The following is a 21,032-nucleotide window of genomic DNA, read 5'->3' as shown; positions in this document are numbered from 1 at the left end:
TTACATGCAAACAGGGTCGGATATATCGATAGTCCCGGTTATATCGATATTTTTTCGGACTCCCTTGAATATCGATATAACGAGACTTTACTGTATTTCTATGAACGCAAGGAGAAAATTTACATGCCGCAGGATCGGATATATCGATAGTCCGGTTATATCGGTATTTTTTCGGACTCCCTTGAATATCGATATAACGAGACTTTACTGTATTTCTATGAACGCAAGGAGAAAATTTACATGCCGCAGGATCGGATATATCGATAGTCCGGTTATATCGATATTTTTTCCGACTCCCGACAATATCGATATAACGAGACTTTACTGTATGTAGAACACACAAGGAATTTGTTTCCGGTAGAACAGGCTGCACTAGTATCATCATCAAAAAATTGCAAAGAGGCACGATACAGTTCTACTTGGGTTACTGTTTACAAAAAAAATATTTCATAAACAACAATGTTTTTTTTTGTGGATTTTGATAGAGTGAATTAACATCTCACATCCCAAATTCAGAATGTTTTGGCTATTCATTGATAGGTCAGGTATTAAAGGGTTAAACAGCAACATTTTGAAAAGCTCAAATAGTGATCGACGGGGAACTCGGTTGGCCATCACTTTAAGGAGAAGACGAAAAAAACGTGCCGGGCAAAGGAAGAAAAAGGAATTCCAGCCATGTTGTGGAAATCCTGGGAGGTGAACAGCTGTTATTACCCATAAAGAGCTGAGGGTGTAAACGGGTTGCTCTTCTACGTGGAACGCCGTAACTGAAGAACGTCCATCCGGATGCGTTTCACTTTGCGTCCCGGGGGAGATAAAAATAGCTCAGGTGCTTGTGGGAAGTGCTTGGATCAAAAATGACTTAAAGGAGATTTGCATGATTAAAATGAAACCTTAGAAGGTTGTCAGCAGACCACATGCCAGAGGTGAGGAAGCCTTCATCTGTACTTCTTTGAAGGTATCGGACGTTTCACCTCTTATCCAAGAGCCTTCGTCAGCAAACTAAAGTCTTTTGCTGGTAGTTTCGGCCCTATATATATATCCCTACTGTCCAAACGTGGCGGTGCCAGACTCTGCTATGATTGGTCCCTGCTCTCAGGTTGGGGTGAGCAGAGGACTACTCCCTGCGGCTACACTGACTACTTCTATTGTCCTAATTGATTACTTCTATTGTCCTGCCTGAGTATGAGGTCTACGACTTGGCCTGGTTGCCCCATTTGCACTGGTATCACCTCATCAGCATAACTAAGCCTATGTTGTCTAAGAAGTCGGTTGTAGGAACGATCCAAATTGAACCTCACCACACCATGGCGATTTAGTGAAGGGGTTTGCTGTTTTATGAAAATAGCTTATTTTACTCCCCAACAGCAACATGTCACATCTGTGCTTCATGTCAGAAAATGGTACAGCAAGAGCTGAAGAATGAATGACTCTCTGTGTCTTGGTGTTGTCATATTATTTGTTATTTAGTTTTATTAGTTTGTATTTTTTACCTCAAGATGGCGCCGCGAGAGTGGCTGCCTTTCCAGCAGCTCCTGTATTTAGTTTTTCTACTTCTTTCTTTCCTTTCCTCGTACTATCATAGCTTTGCTGCTGTGTTACTTCCGGGTGAACGCTGATGCAAATGGCTGCCGCTGCTCACCTGCACAAAAAAATTCAGTGACTGTAAACTGTCCTTGAGAGTTTTGAAAGGCGCTTAGAAATTAAATGTATTATTATTATTAGTAGTAGTAGTAGTAGTAGTCAAAATGGTGCACATCGGCGCTTTGAATTTATGATTTCTTAAGTTGTTTTCATGTGTTACATTCTTTAAAAAAAGCAGCCAATAAAAGTTGTGCAAACGTTTACAAAGAGTATTTGAATAAATATTTTATTGAAAGTATTTACAGACGCTCCTCCTCCCACCCCCCCTTCTCACATGAGATGAATCATCATGTCACCTGTCTTCAAATGAAAACCAAAGATCTTCTGCGTGACAAGTTCTTTCACCTTTCGTCTTCATCTCAGCCTCTGCTGCCGAACTGGACAAATAAGCAAGCAAAAAAATGTGAAAATCACATGGTGGAATTATATCGGTCAAAACGTTTGTAGTCATATTATCATTTGTGTCTTTCCATATTACTCATTCACTGCCAGACAATGTGCAAAAAATGTGTCCACCCCAGTGCCAGGGTTTTTGTCATTTTCACTCAAATTGCAGGACCCGCAGAATATTGAGTTTTAGGACTACATAAGTATTTAATTCAGCGTAAGAAACCTTAGACTCTCTTCTTTCATGAAAAAAAAACAGTTAATTCCTAAGTTATATGAGTCGGGAGTTATCTGAGCTTGAAATGGCGGTGGATGTACAAAATACAATACAATACACACATATTGGTTTATATAGCGCTTTAACAACAGCTGAAACTGGAACAAAGCGCTACCATGGAAAAAAAATGTAAATGCTGCCACCCCGTGGAAGGGAAAAACATTGCCAGAAGTCTGGCTAGAGCTTTATCGGCACCCCTGCAAGAAAAACGCAAAACCCGAAAAAATGTGGGTATGTTGTTCCACGTCATGCTTTTCAATTCCCCAAATAAATTCAGGAATGGCAGTGAATGAGTTAAATTGACAGTAGCAAAAAAAAAATTAAACACTATTCATATTTATATTTAAGAAATACAATTGCTATCTATTAGCTGTCTAGCTAGCTATCGATTAGTTATCTATTAGCTAGCCAGCTAACTTTCTATCTATTTGAGTTAGTTCGGGTTGAGTGAATGCTGGCGCATGTGGCTGCCGCTGCTCACCCACAGAAAAATGTATCCTGTGGCTGTAAAGAGATCTTGAGAGTTTTGAAAGGCACTTATAACCAAAATGTATTATAATTATCATTATTATTAACTTTGTCATAATGATAATGCATTCGCTTTTTGTTAACACAAAACTAGCATCAATCGCGCTGCTACAAATCCTATGTAGTATGTCATAAGTGTCCTTGAGAGTTTTGAAAGGCGCTTATAAATGAAATGTATTATTATTATTATTATTATTATTATTATTATTATTATTATTATTGTTATTCTTATTATTATTCTGTCCCCTGGTGGCTAAGATGCGCACACATGAAGGAGCAGCACAATTTACATTGAATAATAATAATAATAATAATAATAATAATACATTTCATTTATAAGCGCCTTTCAAAACTCTGAAGGTCACTTTACAATCACAATTTTTCTGTGGGTGAGCAGCAGCAACCACACGCGCCAGCGTTCACTCAACCCGGAAGTAACTCAAATAGACAGAAAGCTAGATATATAGCTAATTGATAGCTAATAAATCGCTAGCTAGAGCTAATAGATAGCTAGCTAGAGCTAATAGATAGCTAGCCTGAGCTAGATCTAATAGATAGCTAGCTCGAGCTAGAGCTAATCGATAGCTAGCTAGAGCTAATAGATAGCTAATAGCGAGCTAGCTACGGCTAATAGTGATTATGCTATATTTACATTTATCCGCTCTGTAATTATTTGGAGAATATGAATATAAGACAATTTTTATGTATTAAAGTAAACATATACTAACTGCATTGTCCATTTTATCACGAAATACAAATTTCTTTTAATCCTTTCCGTTCTATTTCATGATGATAGATTTCCAAAATGGAGAGACCTGATGAAGGTTGTCTTACGCATGTCGTTGTTTCGCGTGATGGCCATGGCGGCGCGGGCGCGCGGTCCCTGCTGCGTGAAGTGATAGCCGAATTTGAGGATGCTGGAGTTGTTCTCCAGCATGGCGGCAATCTCCATCTCCACCGAGTCGCCAAGCTTCTGTCGCTATGAGGGAAGAAGGAAGATCCTGTCACGGAAATGCCCTCGCTGAAGAATTTCAAAGCCTCCATAGAACCGAAACTACAACCACGGAGTCAAGATTCAAAACCTTCACGGACCTCAGAACTGTGAGACAGACATGCTAACCATTGCTACACTGTACTGCCTCGCTGTGCGTTGTTTCTGACCTGATTGTCGATTTTGAGCTCCACCAGAGTGGCGTTACTGGCCATGGCCTTGATGACGGCCATCATGCCGTCGGAGGTGATGAAGTTGGACTCGATGTTAAGACTCTGCAGGTTGGTGTTCTCCTGCAGCATCTCCGCACATGCCTGGCAGGCATAAAACACAAATACAGTGATACCTTGGCTTACGAACTTCCCAGACAGAGTGTGTAAGGTGAAAAGTGTGTATCCCAAAAAAATATTTCCCATAGGAAACCATTAAAATGTGAATAATCTGTTCCCAGGTACCCATAAAATGTAATTTTCTAATTTTCTAAGCCTTAAAACTACACAAAATATACCTAATTTTATGTATAATAAATGTGCTATGGTATTATAATTAAAGAAATAAACTATACTGTATAATAAAGTCGTTTTATTTATCTTTGTGATGGTCGTTGATGGAATGGACTGACCGGTTTCATCAGCATTAAACACTTAATAATAATAATACATTTAATTTACAAGCGCCTTTCTGAACACTCAAGGACACTTTACAACAAAGACAGCACACAAACAGTAAAATCATGCATAAAACAATAAATGATAAAACAGCATAATAAATTAGACCATGTAAGCAAGTTTAAACAGGTGGGTTTTCAGGTGAGATTTGAAAGTAGGAAGGGAGTCAATGTTGCGGATGTTGGGTGGAAGTGAGTTCCAGAGTTTAGGAGCGGAGCAGCTGAAAGCTCTGCACCCCATCGTTGTGAGACGGGCAGAGGGCGTGTAGAGATGGAGGGAGGAAGAGGATCTGAGGGCCCGAGAAGGAATGGAGATTTGAATTAGGTCAGACAGATAGGGGGGGGCAAGGTTATGGATGGACTTGATGATGAAAATAGCCTTCTTCTTTCACCATCTTGAGGAATGATCCCTTGTAGGTGCTTTCTCTGCGATCATTTTACCTTGTTCCTCATCAATTGTGTTCTGTTTAGCTGGGTTGATAGCTTTTTGCATCAAGTGTACAGATGGCTTGTGCGGGTTATATGTGGTACCTGATTGATGGGATATTTTAACCTTGCAGTCAACAATCAGTCTTTGAACTAACAAAGTTGAAACTCTATCACTGTCGTCTGCCTGTCTCTTTAATGTTACCCCCCACCCCCCTCACTGCTGCATTCTTGACCAATCACGTGGCTTTAACCGACGACTGGGCGCGGGGAATAGAGGACCAAAACAAGCCGCTGCCATTTTCCTGTCAGGAGAACGGGCTCGTTCGCGAACGACACATCACTCATTGTGGCAGCTCCGTGTGTATCCCGAAAAATAGTTTGTATGCCAAGGTAACATTTTCATAAATTTAACGTTCGTAAACCGAAAAGTTCGTAAGACAAGGGGTTCGTAAACTGAGGTATCACTGTACTGACACGAGCTGACACGACATCATTTTCACTCATTTTGTTCACGGTTGGACTCACAATGGCCACGGGGTCGTTGCTACGAGTGGCGGCGATGCTCAGAACCTCCACGTGAGAGTTTCCCTTCATGGCCTCGAAGAGCTCCTTCAGTGTCGGTATGGGAATGTCCTGAAAGGGTCAAGCCGAAGAAGCGTTATAGACTTGTGAAAGTTATGTGGTTCCAGTAAGTATCTTTGTATACGGTTCATACCGATATGTGGGTATTACTCGGCAGCAAGAATATATAAGAACAGTTTTTTATTCACAGCCCCGCTTTATACAGCGAAAAGGTCTGTGCTGTTGGACAGTCTGCAGCTGCATGGATGCATAGCTTGAGTACCCCGCGATGAGAAGAAAGGGGCGTTAGCGCAGAGCGCTGCTGCATATGTGGAACTGTCGTGGCTTGGAATTGAAGCGGATTTACATGGGACAGGAAATAATAATAATAATAATAATAATACATTTCATTTATGAGCGCCTTTCACAACTCTCAAGGTCACTTTACAGTCACAGGATAAGTTTTTGTGTGGGTGAGCAGCGGCAGCCACACGCGCCAGCGTTCACTCAACCCGCAAGTAACTCAAATGGATAGAAAGCGAGCCATATAGCTAATAGTTAGTCAGCTAGATAGCTATCCAGCTAGCCAGACAGCTAATAGACAGCCTGCTAGATAGCCATTCAGACATACAGGCAACAGATAGCTAATTGATAATAAATAGCAAATAGATAGCTAGCTAGGTATTCAGCGTTCACTCAACCCGGAATAACTCAGATAGAAAGCGAGCCAGCTAGCTAATAGCTAGCTAGATAGATAGCCATATAGCTAATAGCTAGTCCGCTAGATAGCTATCCAGCGAACCAGACAGCTAATAGATAGCGAGCTAGATAGCCATCTAGACAGACCGACATTTATATGAGACAATCTCTTTTTGTCAATGGATGCTACAGTTTCGTGATAGCTTTAAATATTTAGCTTGTAGCAGACATGCACATTTCACCATGACTTCCCTGATCCACTGGTGAAAAGCACACTCTGATCCTTTCTTCATTTAGAACTGCTTCATCCTCATCTCGAACTGACGGTGGAGAAAGTGCTCAAGATTGAGTGTCTTTTGTGTTGTATTACATTATTTGTTATTTAGTTTTTTGTTGTTTTGACTTCAAAATGGTGCCGCGAGAGTGGCTGCTTTTACAGCAGCTCCTGTATTTTGTTTTTCGACTTCTTCCTTTCCTTTCCTCTTACTTTCATCACTTTGCTGCTGAGAAATGTAAATTTCTCCTATGCAATAAAGGCTAATCCAATCCAATCCAATACTCCCACCTAGTTCAACTTTGACACAGCTAAAGGCTCTGATATGATTAAGTCTTGTTTTAGCATTTTCAACTATAAAATCTTACAGACTCCAACATTTTAAGAATCCACCAAAAAGACGTTCCATTGGCTCTCGTATACATTCAACCAACCTACTAGATGCCATGCGAACATCAAGCGTTTACCTTGATGTTGTTAAAGTTGACTGCGGTTAGGCTACTGTCATTGTTTAGGATCCTCTCCAGCGTCTCCTCCACGTTGGTAGGATTGGGCGGCTCGTCTGGGAAGATCTTGAAGGGGTCTTCTTTCACCACACCTGACGGATTACACAGTAGACATCAATCACTAATCTCTCAAAAGAGATCGCGAGGTACCTCGACTGCTACGTACTGTTGATGCCCTCCGTGTTGGCGATAGTTCCGGTGGTGCCCAGAGCGTCGTAGTACTGCTTGTTGCTCATCAGTGTGTACATGCCCAAGATGGCTACCAGGGTCAGAAAAAATTGGCGGGTCATTTTGTGCTTTGACTGTAAGTGGTAATGCAATCCAGGAAGTAGACACTAGCAATTTTGAGTACAGTGATACCTCGGTTTACGAAGCCCTTGGCTTACGAACCTTTCGGTTTACGAACGTTACATTTATGAAAATTTTACCTTGGCAAACGAACTTATTTTGTACACAGAGCTTCCTCAATGAGTGATGTGTCGTTCGCGAACAAGCCAGTTCTCCTGACAGGAAAATGGCAGCGGCTTGTTTTGGTCCTCTATTCCCCACGCCCAGTCGTTGGTTAAAGCCACGTGATTGGTCAAGAATGCAGCAGTGATGGGGATGGGGGGGTTTTAACATTAAAGAGACAGGCAGACGACAGTGAGAGTTTCAGCTTTGATAGTTCAAAGGCAGAGTGTAGACTGTAAGGTTAAAATATTCCATCAATCAGGCTCCACAAACAATCTGCACAAGGCATCTGTACACTTGATGCAAAAAGCTGTCAACCCAGCTAAACAGAACACAATTGATGAGTAACTAGATAAAATTATCACAGAGAACACGCCTACAAGGGATCATTCCTCAAGATGGTGAAAGAAGGTTACGTTCCTCATCAAGTGTTTAATGCTGATGAACTCGGCCACTCCATTCCATCAAGCCATCAACGACCATCACAAAGGTCAATAAAACGACTTTATTATACAGTAGTTTATTTCTTTAATTATAATACCATAGCACATTTATTATATATAAAATAAGGTATATTTTGAACAGATTATTCTCATTTTAATGGTTTCCAATGGGAAATAAATTTTTGGGATACACACTTTTCGCCTTACACACTTTGTCTGGGAACCAATTAAGTTTGTAAGCCGAGGTATCACTGTATCATCAGAATTCAGGAAAATGACTAAGGTCAAAATAGAAACTGTCTGGCCCGTTATGGCCTTTATTGTTGTTGCTACCAGGTGAGAGCCGAAGGGGGACATACGATGAGACAGGCGCAAATTGTTTGTTGGTCTGAGTTGACTTTAGAAGAGTCAGTCTGGAATTGGATTGTGTGTAAGTGAGACGTCAACGTAAAAAAAGATCATTAAATTTAGCGTGCAGCATGACAAACGGTCTATTCTGGTGTTTCTTGACCTCAGCCAGGCCTTCGCAAGTTGACTCTGGAATTCTCTTTGAGATACTTGAACTCGGTTCAAACAGTCTTTCGTTTCGAACTAGGCACACGCAGAGGCCCCCCAGGGATCTGTTCTGTTCCCACTGAGCTTTTAAACTGATGATCTGAGTTCAAAAAAATATACATAAAAAAAGGTTTGGACATTCATTTCTGAAAATGCCAATGGCTTGACTTCAAATCTGTAAATACCAGGAAATATCCATTCATTGATTGCCAGGAAACATTTTTCACTACACCCAGTACACGTCTTTCATTTTAGGCAGCTATCTAAAATAAAACCTCTCCTTTCTCATGACCATCTTGAAGCAGTAATCCATGCCTAGGTCACAGCTCAGCTCGATTACTGTAATGCGCTTTACTTTTGAGTCAGCCAATCCTCCATGAAACGTCTCCAGCTGGTTCAGAATGCTTCTGCTCGCCTCTTGACTGGTACCCGTAAGAGGGAGCATATAACTCCTACTATGGTGTCCCTTCACTGGCTCCATATACATATCTTTTCAAGATCTTATGTGTCTTCAAATCTTTAAATGGCCTCGATAATCCACCCCTACACACCTTGCCGACGCCTCAGGTCTGCTGACCAGACACTATTAGATACAGTAAAGTCTCGTTATATCGATATCGGATATATCGATAGTCCCGGTTATATCGATACTATTTCTATGCATGCACGGACAAAATTACATGCAAACAGGGTCGGATATATCGATAGTCCCGGTTATATCGATATTTTTTCGGACTCCCTTGAATATCGATATAACGAGACTTTACTGTATGTCCAAAACTAAACAGAGGCTCAGAGGGGATCCAGCTTTTTCCGTTGCTGGTCCCACTCTCTGGAATGACCTGCCACTGAACATTCGTCAAGCCCCTTCGCTACCCACTTTTAAAACTCGCCTCAAAACTCACTTGTACTCTTTGGCATTCGACTCAGTATGATTTCAGCACGATCACAGGGAGACGAACATGGTACAATAAAGACGTTGACAAAGCAAGTCTTCTCCTCTCATTCCTCCGACATAACAACTTTTAATATATGTTTTGTGTTGATTTAGATTATTATAATAAGAATAATAATAATACATTTCATTTCTAAGCGCCTTTCAAAGTTCTCAAGGTCACTTCACAGTCACAGGATAAGTTTTTCTGTGGGTGAACAGCGGCAGCCACACGCGCCAGCGTTCACTCAACCCGGAATAACTCAAATAGGTAGAAAGTTAGCTAGCTAGCTGATAGCTAATAGATAGCTACCCAGATAGCCAGCTAGATAGCTAGCTGGCTAATAGATAACCAGCTAAATAGCCAGATAGTTAATAGATAGCAAATAGATAATAAAAATGCGTGTGCCCACTCCAGTGGCAGGGTTTTTGGGATGTTTCACTCAAATTAGGATACAGTGTTCCTTATTTATGCTTTAGGAATGGCAAAAGGCACAAGAATGATTTTTTTTTTCAACACACTATTCTATTCTATTTTTGATGTGTTTCATAGCCGTGTCACCTTAAATTACAAATTTAGACCTCAAACGACAATTTTGCTGTTACCAGGAGGGGGAAGCATTGTCTCATGCTGTAATCCGCCTCCCATGAAAGTGTGTCATACACCAACTGCGGTGACCCCCCCCCATCCCCCCAACCCCCCTTCCCTTGTGACCCCATCAAGGAAAGGCAGGCCACTGAGACAGCTGCCTGCTTAGCCATAAACAACCGCTGGGCCCCTGACAGTAACCCAGCTAGCTTTACGGCTCCAGCTAGCCAAGCAGAGGAGCGTCGACGGATGCTAATATTGTCAATAAAACAGTTAATTACATTTGCTGATCTACAGTTGCCCGCTCACTTTTGCGCCAAGTTTTTCATCCCCACTGCCAACCACGCTGGCCAACAAAGCTCAACAAACGACTGGCGGAAGTTAACCTAGCTTTAATCCTCATCTGGACCGAGTCCAGATCCAAGGCAAGGGGCAGCCAGTGAGGGGCCAGGCTCCGTGGTTCTATCTATCTGTCTGTACACATGCTTTGGAATCAACAATTGACTTCACTTTTATGGCTTTTACAGAAATCAAATCCAAATCTACAATTCTTAGTTGACCCCCATAATCTGGCTCACCATTCCTAAACATGTGTTGAAATAATTAACAGGCTTAAATATCAAATACAGTGATACCTTGGCTTACAAACTTAATTGGTTCCCAGACAGTGTGTAAGGTGAAAAGTGTGTACCCCAAAAACTAATTTCCCATAGGAAAACATTAAATTGAGAATAATCCGTTCCCAGTTCCCCATCAAACATAATTTTCTACTTTCTAATTTTCTAAGCCTTAAAACTACATAAAATATACCTTATATTATTTATAATAAATGTGCTATGGTATTATAATTAAAGAAAACAGTATAATAAAGTCGTTTTATTTACCTATTGTGATTGTCGTTGATGGCCTGATGGAATGGAGTGGCCGGTTTCATCAGCATTAAACACTTGATGAGGAACGTAGCCTTCTTCTTTCATCATCTTGAGAAATGATCCCTTGTAGGTGCTTTCTCTGTGATAATTTTATCTAGTTCCTCATCAATTGTGTTCTGTTTAACTGGGTTGATAGCTTTGTGCATCAAGTGTACAGATGGCTTGTGCGGGTTGTTTGTGGAGCCTGATTGATGGGATATTTTAACCTTGCAGTCTACACTCTGCCTTTGAACTATCAAAGTTGAAAGTCTCTCACTGTCGTCTGCCTGTCTCTTTAATGTTTACACCCCCCTCACTGCTGCGTTCTTGACCAATCACGTGGCTTTAGCCAAAGACTGGGGGCGGGGAATAGAGGACAAAAACAGTTGGCTGCCATTTTGTTGTCAGAAAAATGGGTTCGTTCGCGAACGACATATCACTCATTGAGGCAGCTCCGTGTGTATCCCGAAAAAAAGTTTGTATGCCAAGGTAAAATTTTCATAAATTTAACGTTCGTAAACCGAAAAGTTCGTAAGCCAAGTGGTTCGTAAACCGAGGTATCACTGTATATGATCCACAGGCCATCTTAGGTTTATTCTGTCAACGGCCGTGTGTTTTACAAAGATATCCTATCTTTCGCCCCACAGAAGCTGCTCCACCCTAGCAGCTCGGCAGCGTTTTATTTTTGAGCTGCTGACTTCAGGGAAATCGGATCCCGTCGCATGTCTGTCGTGGTTGATGGGACGTCCCAGTGCAATTTATATGTGGGTCAGTTCAGTTGATGTGCTGGCATACTGAGGGTTAACCCCAAAAAAAAAATCCAAAACAAACAAGTAAGCAAGGCGTTAAAGTCGTGGTTTCACCTGCGATGTCGCACATTTCGGCGTCGGTGGCGTTTTTGAGAGCCTCCTCCAGTTCAGGCTCCAACATGACCTGCTCGTGCTGGGGAATCTCACTGGCTTTTTTTGCCACAAAGGCTTTTCCTGAAGGCACATAGACAGAGAACACCATTGACAAAAATGCTACGATTATTTTTTTTTTTTCCTCAAATGTCGTTAACCAAACGCTGGCATCCACTAGTTGTAATTTGAGATATCATTTTTTCAAAAATGCTAAAAATTGATTTACATTGATACCACAGCTTACGAACGCTTTAGCTCAGCTTATTATACTGTATTTTGTTTTTGTCCTTAACTCATTCACTGCCACACGTGCAAAAATGTGTCCACTCCAGTGCCAGGATTTTTGTCATTGTCACTCGAATTCCAGGACCCAGAGAATATTGAATTTTAGGACTATATAAACATTCAATGCAGCGTAAGAAATCTTAGACTCTCTTCTTTCATCAGAAAAAAAGAGTAAATTCCTAAATTATATGGGTCTGGAGTTATATGAGCTTCAAATGAGGGTGGCTGTCCAAAATACAATGCAATAGATACATATTGGTTTATATAGCAATTTGAAGCTGGAACAAAGCGCTAACGTGGAAAAAAGGGAAATTCTGTCCTCTTGTGGAAGCAAAATAACATTGCAGAGGTCTGACTTGTGCTTTATCGACACCCAAACAAGAACAAAACCCGAACAAATTCGGGAATGGCGCTATACGGCATATTTTCAATTCCCAAATAAATTTGTGAATGGCAGTGAATGAGCTAATAAATAATAATTTCTGCAATTATGCTATTAAGCGTACAAGTGCGGTGTCTGTGAATAAAATGTCAGGCACCTTTCTTCTCTCCCGTGAAAGGCACCAGTTCCTCTCGGTCAGGGTGTTCCATGGCTTGCTTCTCCAGGTGCTGCATCAAAGCGTCACGGTCAAACGGTCCCGTTGGGTTTTTCTTTGTCTGGTCACGCTGCCGCATACCAGCTGGCAGCATGGCATTCTGGGAGGACAAGGAGGTGATGTTTATGTGACCAGGCAGCAGAAGTGTGACAAAGTCATATGTAAAAGTCTTAATCTTCATGTTTCGAGCAAGTACTAGATTAATTGTGGCAAAAATGTAGTGAATCAAGTCTTGTCATAAATCGGGCTGAGCAGTCATGTTATGTAGTAGCTCAGTTACAATGTATGGTTCATTGCCCCATTTGGTCTGGTATCACCTCATCAGCATCACTAAGCCTATGTTACCTAAGAAGTCTGTTGTACGAACGATCCAAATTGAACCTCACCCAACCATGGCGATTTAGTGAAGGGTTTCGCTGTTTTATGAAAATAGCTTCTTTTACTCCCCTTTCAAACCATCGTTTTTCTTTCGCTAAGATTTTAACCTCATTGTCGTCAAATGAGTGGTTGCTAGCTTTTAGGTGCATATGTACTGCCGATTGGAGCAATCAGGCCAGTGGTAGACCTCATACTCAGGCAGGACAATAGAAGTAATCAGTGGAGCCGCAGGGAGTAGTCCTCTGCTACCCCCAACCTGAGAGGAGGGACCAATTATAGCAGAGTCTGGCACCGCCATCTCTGGACGGAAAGGATATATATAGATATATAGGGCCAAAACTACCAGCAAAAGACTAGTTCGTTGACAAATCCTCTTGGATAAGAAGCGAAACATCCGACACCTTCAAAGAAGTACAGATGACAGCTAAAGAAACCTTTTCATCGAATCACAGTTGTGTTAATCATAAAAAACAGCCCATATTGTCCAACACTTTACTGTCTTTTCAATTAAAAACATCACCAAGGCAACATGAAACTTAGTTTGACAAGCTATCGGTTAGCCAAATCTGTGACGGTAACCTAGTTATACTACCTTATTGTTTTTTGAGTTTATAACTTATTACAAAAGTAAAATTGATTTTACTCTTTTAACATTCAATAGTGTTGATGTTCAAGTTTCGAGCAAGTCCTAGAATAGTTGCGGCAAAAAAAATCAAGTCAAGTCATAAATTGGGCTGAGAAGTCACATTATGTAGTATTGCTCAGTCACAACATATGGTTCATTTGCACATTAGCCACATTGCGCTCATTATTTTGACTCGTTACTAAACGTGTACGAAGCGCAATCACAGCTGTTTTAATTATTAAAATAAAAACAGCCTATATTGTCTTAGACTTCACTGCCTTTTCAATTAAAAATAGCACCTGGCTAACATGAAACTTAGTTTGACAAGCTACCGGTTAGCTAAATCTGTGAAGGTAACTTAGCTTACACGAACGACCTCATTGGTTTTGGAGTTTCTAACTTATTACAAAAGTCACATTATTTTTTTCATATTTTTGTTATTGCTGCCGCACACAGTTCGCTAGCTAGCAGCTAACTAGCTAATTGTGTAGCAGGTAACTAGTTAGCTAGCAAGCTAAATGTGGAGCATTTAACTAGCTAGCTAGCTAACTGTTGTGTTGCAGTTAACTAACTAGCTAGCTAGCTAACTGTGTAGTGGTAAAAAAGCTAGCTAACTATACTTACATGACAACAATGCCACAATTTTAGTGAACAGAACCGCTAAGTGACTTCATTCAAAAACTCCCAAGCGACACATTTATTTTCAGTCGACACTTTTGGTCCGACTCCAGTCAAGTCATGTGACTCGAATGGCGTTCCCCTCATACCTCGGGGTCCAACTCTTGCAGTTCATATTCCAACTGGTCGAGCTCTTCGGGACTCAGGCCATTGAGGATGGCGTCCTCGTCGATGTCCCTGGGGTCCGACATGACTCACTTCTCGGGGTGGGGGGTGTGTGGCGGGGGCGCACACTCACATGCACTCGTTCTGGTACGGGTGGGCCGAGGTGGTGGAGTTCTGCGAAAGAAAACAGAGGGTACGAGAAATCAAAAAATAGTGTAAAAATTGGGATAAGGAACTACCAGTATTGGTCTGTCACATTAAGATATTTTTAGTTTTGGATTATTTAATCGGTTCATCGAATAAAAACGCATCATGACTTCAAATGTGTTTGGGTCTTCTCATTCTTAGTATGTCTAGAGTGAAATGTATACCCTGCTAATTGAACTGGGAATACGAAAATGATTTTACTTAATTAAGTTATATTGTCCACATTGTTTTGTGTTTTCTTCTGTCACTGAGTTGTTTTTCAGCATTTTTGGCCACGGCATTCTTCCAGGACGAGACGCTACTGAGCGGTTGCACCTTTTTAGCAGCAGACATAGACCAGCACTGTTTTTGATTTGGGAGGAATGTCAATGTCAGTGCTATTTGACTGTCATCGCTGGACAGCACTGGGGCGATTGTGTTTTTTTGCGCCTGTCATGGACAGCATTTTCACAGCCACGCTTTGTTCAGCAAAGCGCCGATGCGTATGTGGAACTGTCGCGGCTTGGAATTGAAGCGGATTTACGTGGGACAGGAGATGTGAGACAATCTCTTATTGTTAATGTTAATGCTACAGCTTCATGTTTGCTTTCAACATTTAGTTTGTAGCAGACGTGCACATTTCACCATGACGCCCCTGATCCATTGGTGAAAAGGACGCTTTGATCCTCTCCTCTTTCATCTCGAACTGCTTCATACAACAAAGAGGATGCAGAAAGTGCTTAAGGTTGAAATGTCTGTGTCTTTTGTGTTGTGTCACATTATTTGTCATTGGAAAGCTTTTGACATTCTAAATAACAACAGAAAACACAAGAAAAGATTCAAAATATAAATTATTGCAAATACAGTAAAGTCTCGTTATATCGATATTCAAGGGAGTCCGAAAAAATATCGATATAACCGGGACTATCGATATATCCGACCCTGTTTGCATGTAATTTTCTCCGTGCGTGCATAGAAATAGTATCGATATAACCAGGACTATCGATATATCCGATATCGATATAACGAGACTTTACTGTATCAACGATCAAATGCAGGCAGATTTTCATCAGAAATCAAAATGGCTGTCACTGAATTCTAGGAAAGAAAATTGCAAGCTCTAGAAATATATATGCTAATGCTTCTTTTTGGTTGAAACTTGGCAGTTATGGAGGAAAATATATATTCTACCACTTCTATGAGTTATAAAAATACAACTTACTCACCTTTATAAACTGTAGTGTTAGCAAAAAGAGCGTAAACTTCAATCAATTTTTCCCCCATTTCTCGTTGTCGTATTTGGAAATTTCAAGAACCAGCATGGAGGGAAACGTGTAATACGTCATCATAAACTGCATAGCTTGGACGAAAAACGATTATGTACTTCACAAAAATGCAATCATATACGACTGCGAGTACAGAGTGCGCTCGGTTCACTGGACGGAAACAATCGCGGTGGAATATAGGTCACTGTAGCGTACCTATATAATCCAATCCAATCCAACAGTTTATTTACCTAGGCGTAATGTGAAACGTGCTATGCTCACCTGTTACCGACCATTTTTTTGTTTGTGAATGTATTTTATAATACTTGTGTTCAAGTTTCACACTGTTGTTCAGTGCAAGAAATTTTGTGAACTCTTTGTTTACCATCCGAGGAACCAGAAGAGTCAGAATGATCTGCTGTTGCTTGAAACATGGTATCGGTACTCACTATCGGTAAAGCAAAAATATTTGAATTGGTACTGCTCCGGATACAAAGAAAGTGATATAAAACACTCCCCTCAGAAAAGACATCACATGACGTCATACAGCAGGGCGAGCGAGGCCAAGCGATGACTGAAACGAGAAATCGAATGAGGTGCGAGTAACTGTAAACCTTTTAGCCGCAGCTCGTAGTCGCTAAGAATAGCAGGGAGGTTGCGCGCACGCATTTATCATCCGCGCAACCTCATTTGTCATACGTGCACCCTCTTGAATACCCCCACAAATGTTTGGACCGTCTTACACTGTAAAAACTGTGATTAAGAGTAAGGATGTTTTTGCTTGTGTGTGACAGTTGTTTGGGAATGATAAAACGAGATTTTTGCCACACACTATAATTGATGAAGCAGCTTATACAAATATTTTTCAAATGGCCGACAGGGGGTGGTCACGCGCAAAAGGTATGAATAATAATAATAATAATAATAATAATAATACATTTTAAGCGCCTTTCCAAGCTTTCGTGGAAACTTTACAGTGACAGACACGCATAGGTACTATAATAAATAAAATGTAATCACAAATACAATGCAATAAATAAAATACAATTACAAATAGAAACAAGAGAGAGAGCTACACAAAAAATGCAATTTTAAATAGGTGGGTTTTGAGATGGGACTTGAAGGTGGAAAGAGAATCGATGTTACGAATGTTGAGAGGAAGTGAGTTCCAAAGTTTGGGGGCAGAGCAGCTGAAGGCTGGGGGAGGGGGGCACACAGAGGTGGAGGGAGGAAGAGATTCTGAGGGAACGAGAGGGAATACAAATTTGAAGAAGGTCAGATGGGGCAAGGTTATGGATAGGTAGTTGACTCTATATTTGACCGGGAGCCAGTGGAGCTCTTGGAGGACGGGGGTGATGTGGTGAAAGGATGCGGTTCTGGTGATGAATTCTGGACGAGTTGAAGTTTGTAGAGAAGTTTCTGAGGGACACCAAAGAGAAGTGAATTGCAATAGTAAATCCGGGAGGTGACAAGGCTATGAGCGAGGATAGCAGTGGTGTGAGGAGTGAGAGACGGGCGAAGACGATTGATATTGCGTAGGTGGAGGTACGCAGAATGGGTTAAGTTATTTATATGCGAGTGGAAAGACAGTGTGCTGTCAAGAATGACACCTAGGCTTTTCAATTGATGGGAGGGAGAAAAGGTCCGATTATTTCCACACGTGTTGAGGAAGACGCTATGAGCAACCGGCCATCGTACTCATGATGCCCCCCCAAAAAAATGAAAAATAATACATAGAAAACAATTTAAAAACTGCAGAAGGACATTGTCGTGAAAGTTGACACAACAGTGTCAATAGTAGAATGCCAAATGAAGAAATGTTTGACCATGTGTTACAGAAAGCGAGGATTATTTTTCAATGAAAACAAAATGGAAAAAATGGTGATTTTATGTTTTTTGCTGTTTGTTTTAATAGGCATGACTTAAAGAAATGAAAAAATGTTTTTTTGTGAGCTGTCTCTCTCTGTAACTGTCACGGTTTGCAAGGTGGTGATGGCGGTTGTGGATCCCAAAAAGCAGGCAGGAGGGAGGAGGTTGTGTTTGACAAATTGTATTAAAATAAAGTCAGCAGGAACAAAATCTAAAACATCAAAATCATCTGAACAGAAAAAATAAAAAGTATCAAAAGAAAACCAAGAGTAAAAGTCCGCCAAGGAGAAACAAATACATGCACAGCATACAATGCATACAATTGCATACAAAGCATACAACGACCCGACAACGAATGGTCGTGCCGGGAGTCCTTTTGCCTGCCACTGATTGTAATGACCAGTACCTGTGAGGCTGCAGGCGGGGCCGACAGCGCCACCCGTTGGTCTCCAACCAGATCAGTCAATCATGTTTACACTGTATGTATCACTGGTCTATCGATTGCTTCGGTCTGAAAGTCGGAAGTGACGCTATGTGGCTGAATTTGCAGCTTATGAAGCTGAAAAATGTCCAATGAATGTTTTTATCATACATTTAATTTACAAGCGCCTTTCTGAACACCCTGGGGCACGTTATAATAAAACAACAACACATAGAACAATAAAACCATGAATAAAATGATAAATAATAAAATAGCAGATTAAACTAGACCATGAATGCAAGTTTAAAGTAAGAAGGGAGTCAATATTACGGATGTTGGGTGGAAGTGAGTTGCTGAGTTTGGGAGCAGAGCGGCTGAAATCTCTGCACCCCATCGTGGTGAGACGGGCAGAGGGCATAGAGAGGTGGAGGGAGGATGAGGATCTAAGGGACTGAGAGGGAACGGAGATTTGAAGTAGGTCAGACAGATGGGGGGGGGGACAAGGTTATGGATGGCTTTAAATGTGAACAGAAGTATCTTGAATTCTATCAATTGCTATCGATTGTTTTGACACTCATGCAATTCAGCAAAGGGAATTCATAGTCCAAATTTGACATCACCGATCGAATTCCTTCAAAATAAATCAATAAATTTGCCAAAGCCGACCCTTTCCCGAACAAACACTTCCAAGATATACGAAGGTAATTTTTGCTGTAGACGGTAGCGACTATTTGCCTTCTTCTTCTCGCCTCGGGTCTTAGCGCCCAAGTGTAACATTCCAAATCATGCTGAGCTTAATTTTAGCTTGACAAGTCAGCTACTTGCAGTGGCGTCAAGCCTCAGCGCCTTAAGTTGCCCGCACAAACATCGGACGCACACACATGGACTCGCACATGCATCTTGACACACGGCCGAAAAAATTGCTGATTGCTGAAATTGCTGATTCATTGACAAACTCCAAAATAAAGAAATAAATAAACCACACGTCTCCAAATTCATCCATTACTTGTTTTTCTCCAAGTTAACAATCCTCATCGATATGTTTCAAGTACATTCCTGCTCTACTCAAAACATCAACATTAAAATACATTCATCTTTCGAACACATTTACCATCTTAAGCCTCCAGTTACTTTCAAGTTCCAAGGACCTTCATCGATCTTAAAGGACAACCGACACCATTTTTTTGTTTCCTAACTGACATCAGAAAAACGTTTTATAGCAACTAAAATACCCCAAACACCTAGGGTGATATTTTTAGTCAAATGCAAAACACCAATAAAAATGATTTAAAGTGTCCCAAAACTACTTCAAAATGACCTCGGAGATGCCGAGTTTCAGAAGGTCGGGAACTTCTGAAACTCGCCCCCTTATTTGTGACGTCACGCCAGGACATCTTGCCTTGCTCTAGAATCAAAACAATGGCGTCAGATTCGGAGAAAGTGCTTTCTTGTTACTCATCCAGTTATGAATATGATTCAAATAGTTCTGAAGAGGAAAGCATAAATGTTTGCAATTGATTAAAGAAGTCCTCCCATATCAATTCGAGCCATCAGGACTCCAAAGTAGCGTCCCAGAAAATTCACAAGATGGCGCACACGAGTCACCATCGCGTTATTTATGTGTTTTCCTTCTAATTTCACCATCAACACGATGTTTTCAGACCAAACAAAGTACCCAAAATGCATTGTGGGCCGCTTTCTCACTCAGAGGCGTTCCATACGTGACGTCACGTAAGGCATTGTCATCAACTCGAAAACAAGACTTCTTGAATATTCAGCGCGAGTCCTAGAACGTAAAATACAGCTATATGCCGTGGAATCTTTGTAAAATACGCTCAGTAGAAATCATTTGAAGTGATTATGGACAAATTATGGACATAACTTGTCCGGAGGCGTGGGTTCTCCTTTAACTTCCAAAAACTTAAAAATATCTCCACCGAATGCATAGAAACTCCTCCATGTTCCTAAAACTTTCAAACCCCTCAAATACATTCAATCATGATATTTTATTCTGAATTCTTTGGTCTCCAAAAAGTTCATCCTCAAGCATCCTGTTCGACAACTTCTAAAAATCTCCATCTCCTACTTCTAAAATAGACTTTTGAATATTTAAAAAAAAACTTACACAACCCCCCAACCCTGCCAAAACATCCACTTCCAAATACAGTCACCATGGTAAAAACCTCCACCTTAATACTCCCAAATTGTTATTATTATTTTGCTTATGAAAAGCACCATTTCACCTTCCAGAAAACCCCAATTCTCCAAATAACCTTCATTTTACACCTCTAAACATCCACAACCTCCATTTTATTGCCATCTAAAAGTCCCTTAGCCCCAAATTCAGTATTGCTAGACAGGAACAATCGGCATTGAGGTGTTCGAAGTTCACCTACCTCAAGTCACAAGGTCCGAGCCTCCACTGAGACCCAACTACACCCACCACCACCCCTGATCCATCCGAAAGACCCCACCTCTCTTGTGATGTCAGCATTGTATTATTTTCGGGGTAGAAAGTGGAGGGTGGGACAGCGACAGGACTTTCAGGATCGACATGAACAGTGGCGCACATATATGGAGAAACACTGACACCTAGTGGCTCGAACTAGTCAGTGCTAATACGGACCCCAGTCCAACATACAATATGTACTGTATTTTACATTAATACAGCGCTTTAACCACAGCTGAAGCTGTAACAAAGAGCGTAACATGGACAACTGTCATATACAGGAAATAAAGTGTCATTGAGTGTTTTGAAAGACGCTTAGAAATAAAATGTATTATTATTATTATTATTAAGATGTTACTACTATTACTATTACAGTAAAGTCTCGTTATATCGATATTCAAGGGAGTCCGAAAAAATATCGATATAAC

The 21,032-nt window shown here is 40.9% G+C and overlaps 1 protein-coding gene across 2 annotated transcripts; it reads right to left on the bottom strand.

Moving 5' to 3' along the window:
- Nucleotides 1-229: 229 nt before the first annotated feature.
- tmod4 (tropomodulin 4 (muscle)) lies at nucleotides 230-20,667 on the bottom strand. Of its 2 annotated transcripts, XR_016115217.1 has the most exons (11): nucleotides 20,552-20,667; nucleotides 14,399-14,588; nucleotides 12,572-12,728; nucleotides 11,709-11,828; nucleotides 7,130-7,222; nucleotides 6,925-7,055; nucleotides 5,449-5,556; nucleotides 3,998-4,141; nucleotides 3,671-3,815; nucleotides 1,941-2,021; nucleotides 230-1,642 (listed from the first exon to the last, which is right to left on the bottom strand). XR_016115217.1 is itself a non-coding variant. In XM_088997992.1 (10 exons), exons 2-10 carry the CDS (start codon nucleotides 14,498-14,500, stop codon nucleotides 1,999-2,001), a joined length of 1,023 nt encoding a protein of 340 aa, XP_088854118.1. In that variant the 5' UTR covers nucleotides 14,501-14,588; nucleotides 20,552-20,667; the 3' UTR covers nucleotides 1,864-1,998. The 2 variants fall into 2 exon arrangements, 1 of the variants encoding a protein (XP_088854118.1); XM_088997992.1 differs by lacking the exon at nucleotides 230-1,642 and having other exon boundaries at nucleotides 1,864-2,021.
- Between the last annotated feature and the right edge of the window lie 365 nt (nucleotides 20,668-21,032).

The sequence above is a fragment of the Hippocampus bargibanti genome, linkage group LG06 (assembly GCF_051943395.1).
Source record: "Hippocampus bargibanti isolate YZ-2025 linkage group LG06, ASM5194339v1, whole genome shotgun sequence".
NCBI lineage: Eukaryota > Metazoa > Chordata > Actinopteri > Syngnathiformes > Syngnathidae > Hippocampus > Hippocampus bargibanti.
The sequence above is the reverse complement of the archived record's forward strand: the minus strand, read 5'-3'. Positions and strand labels throughout refer to the sequence as shown.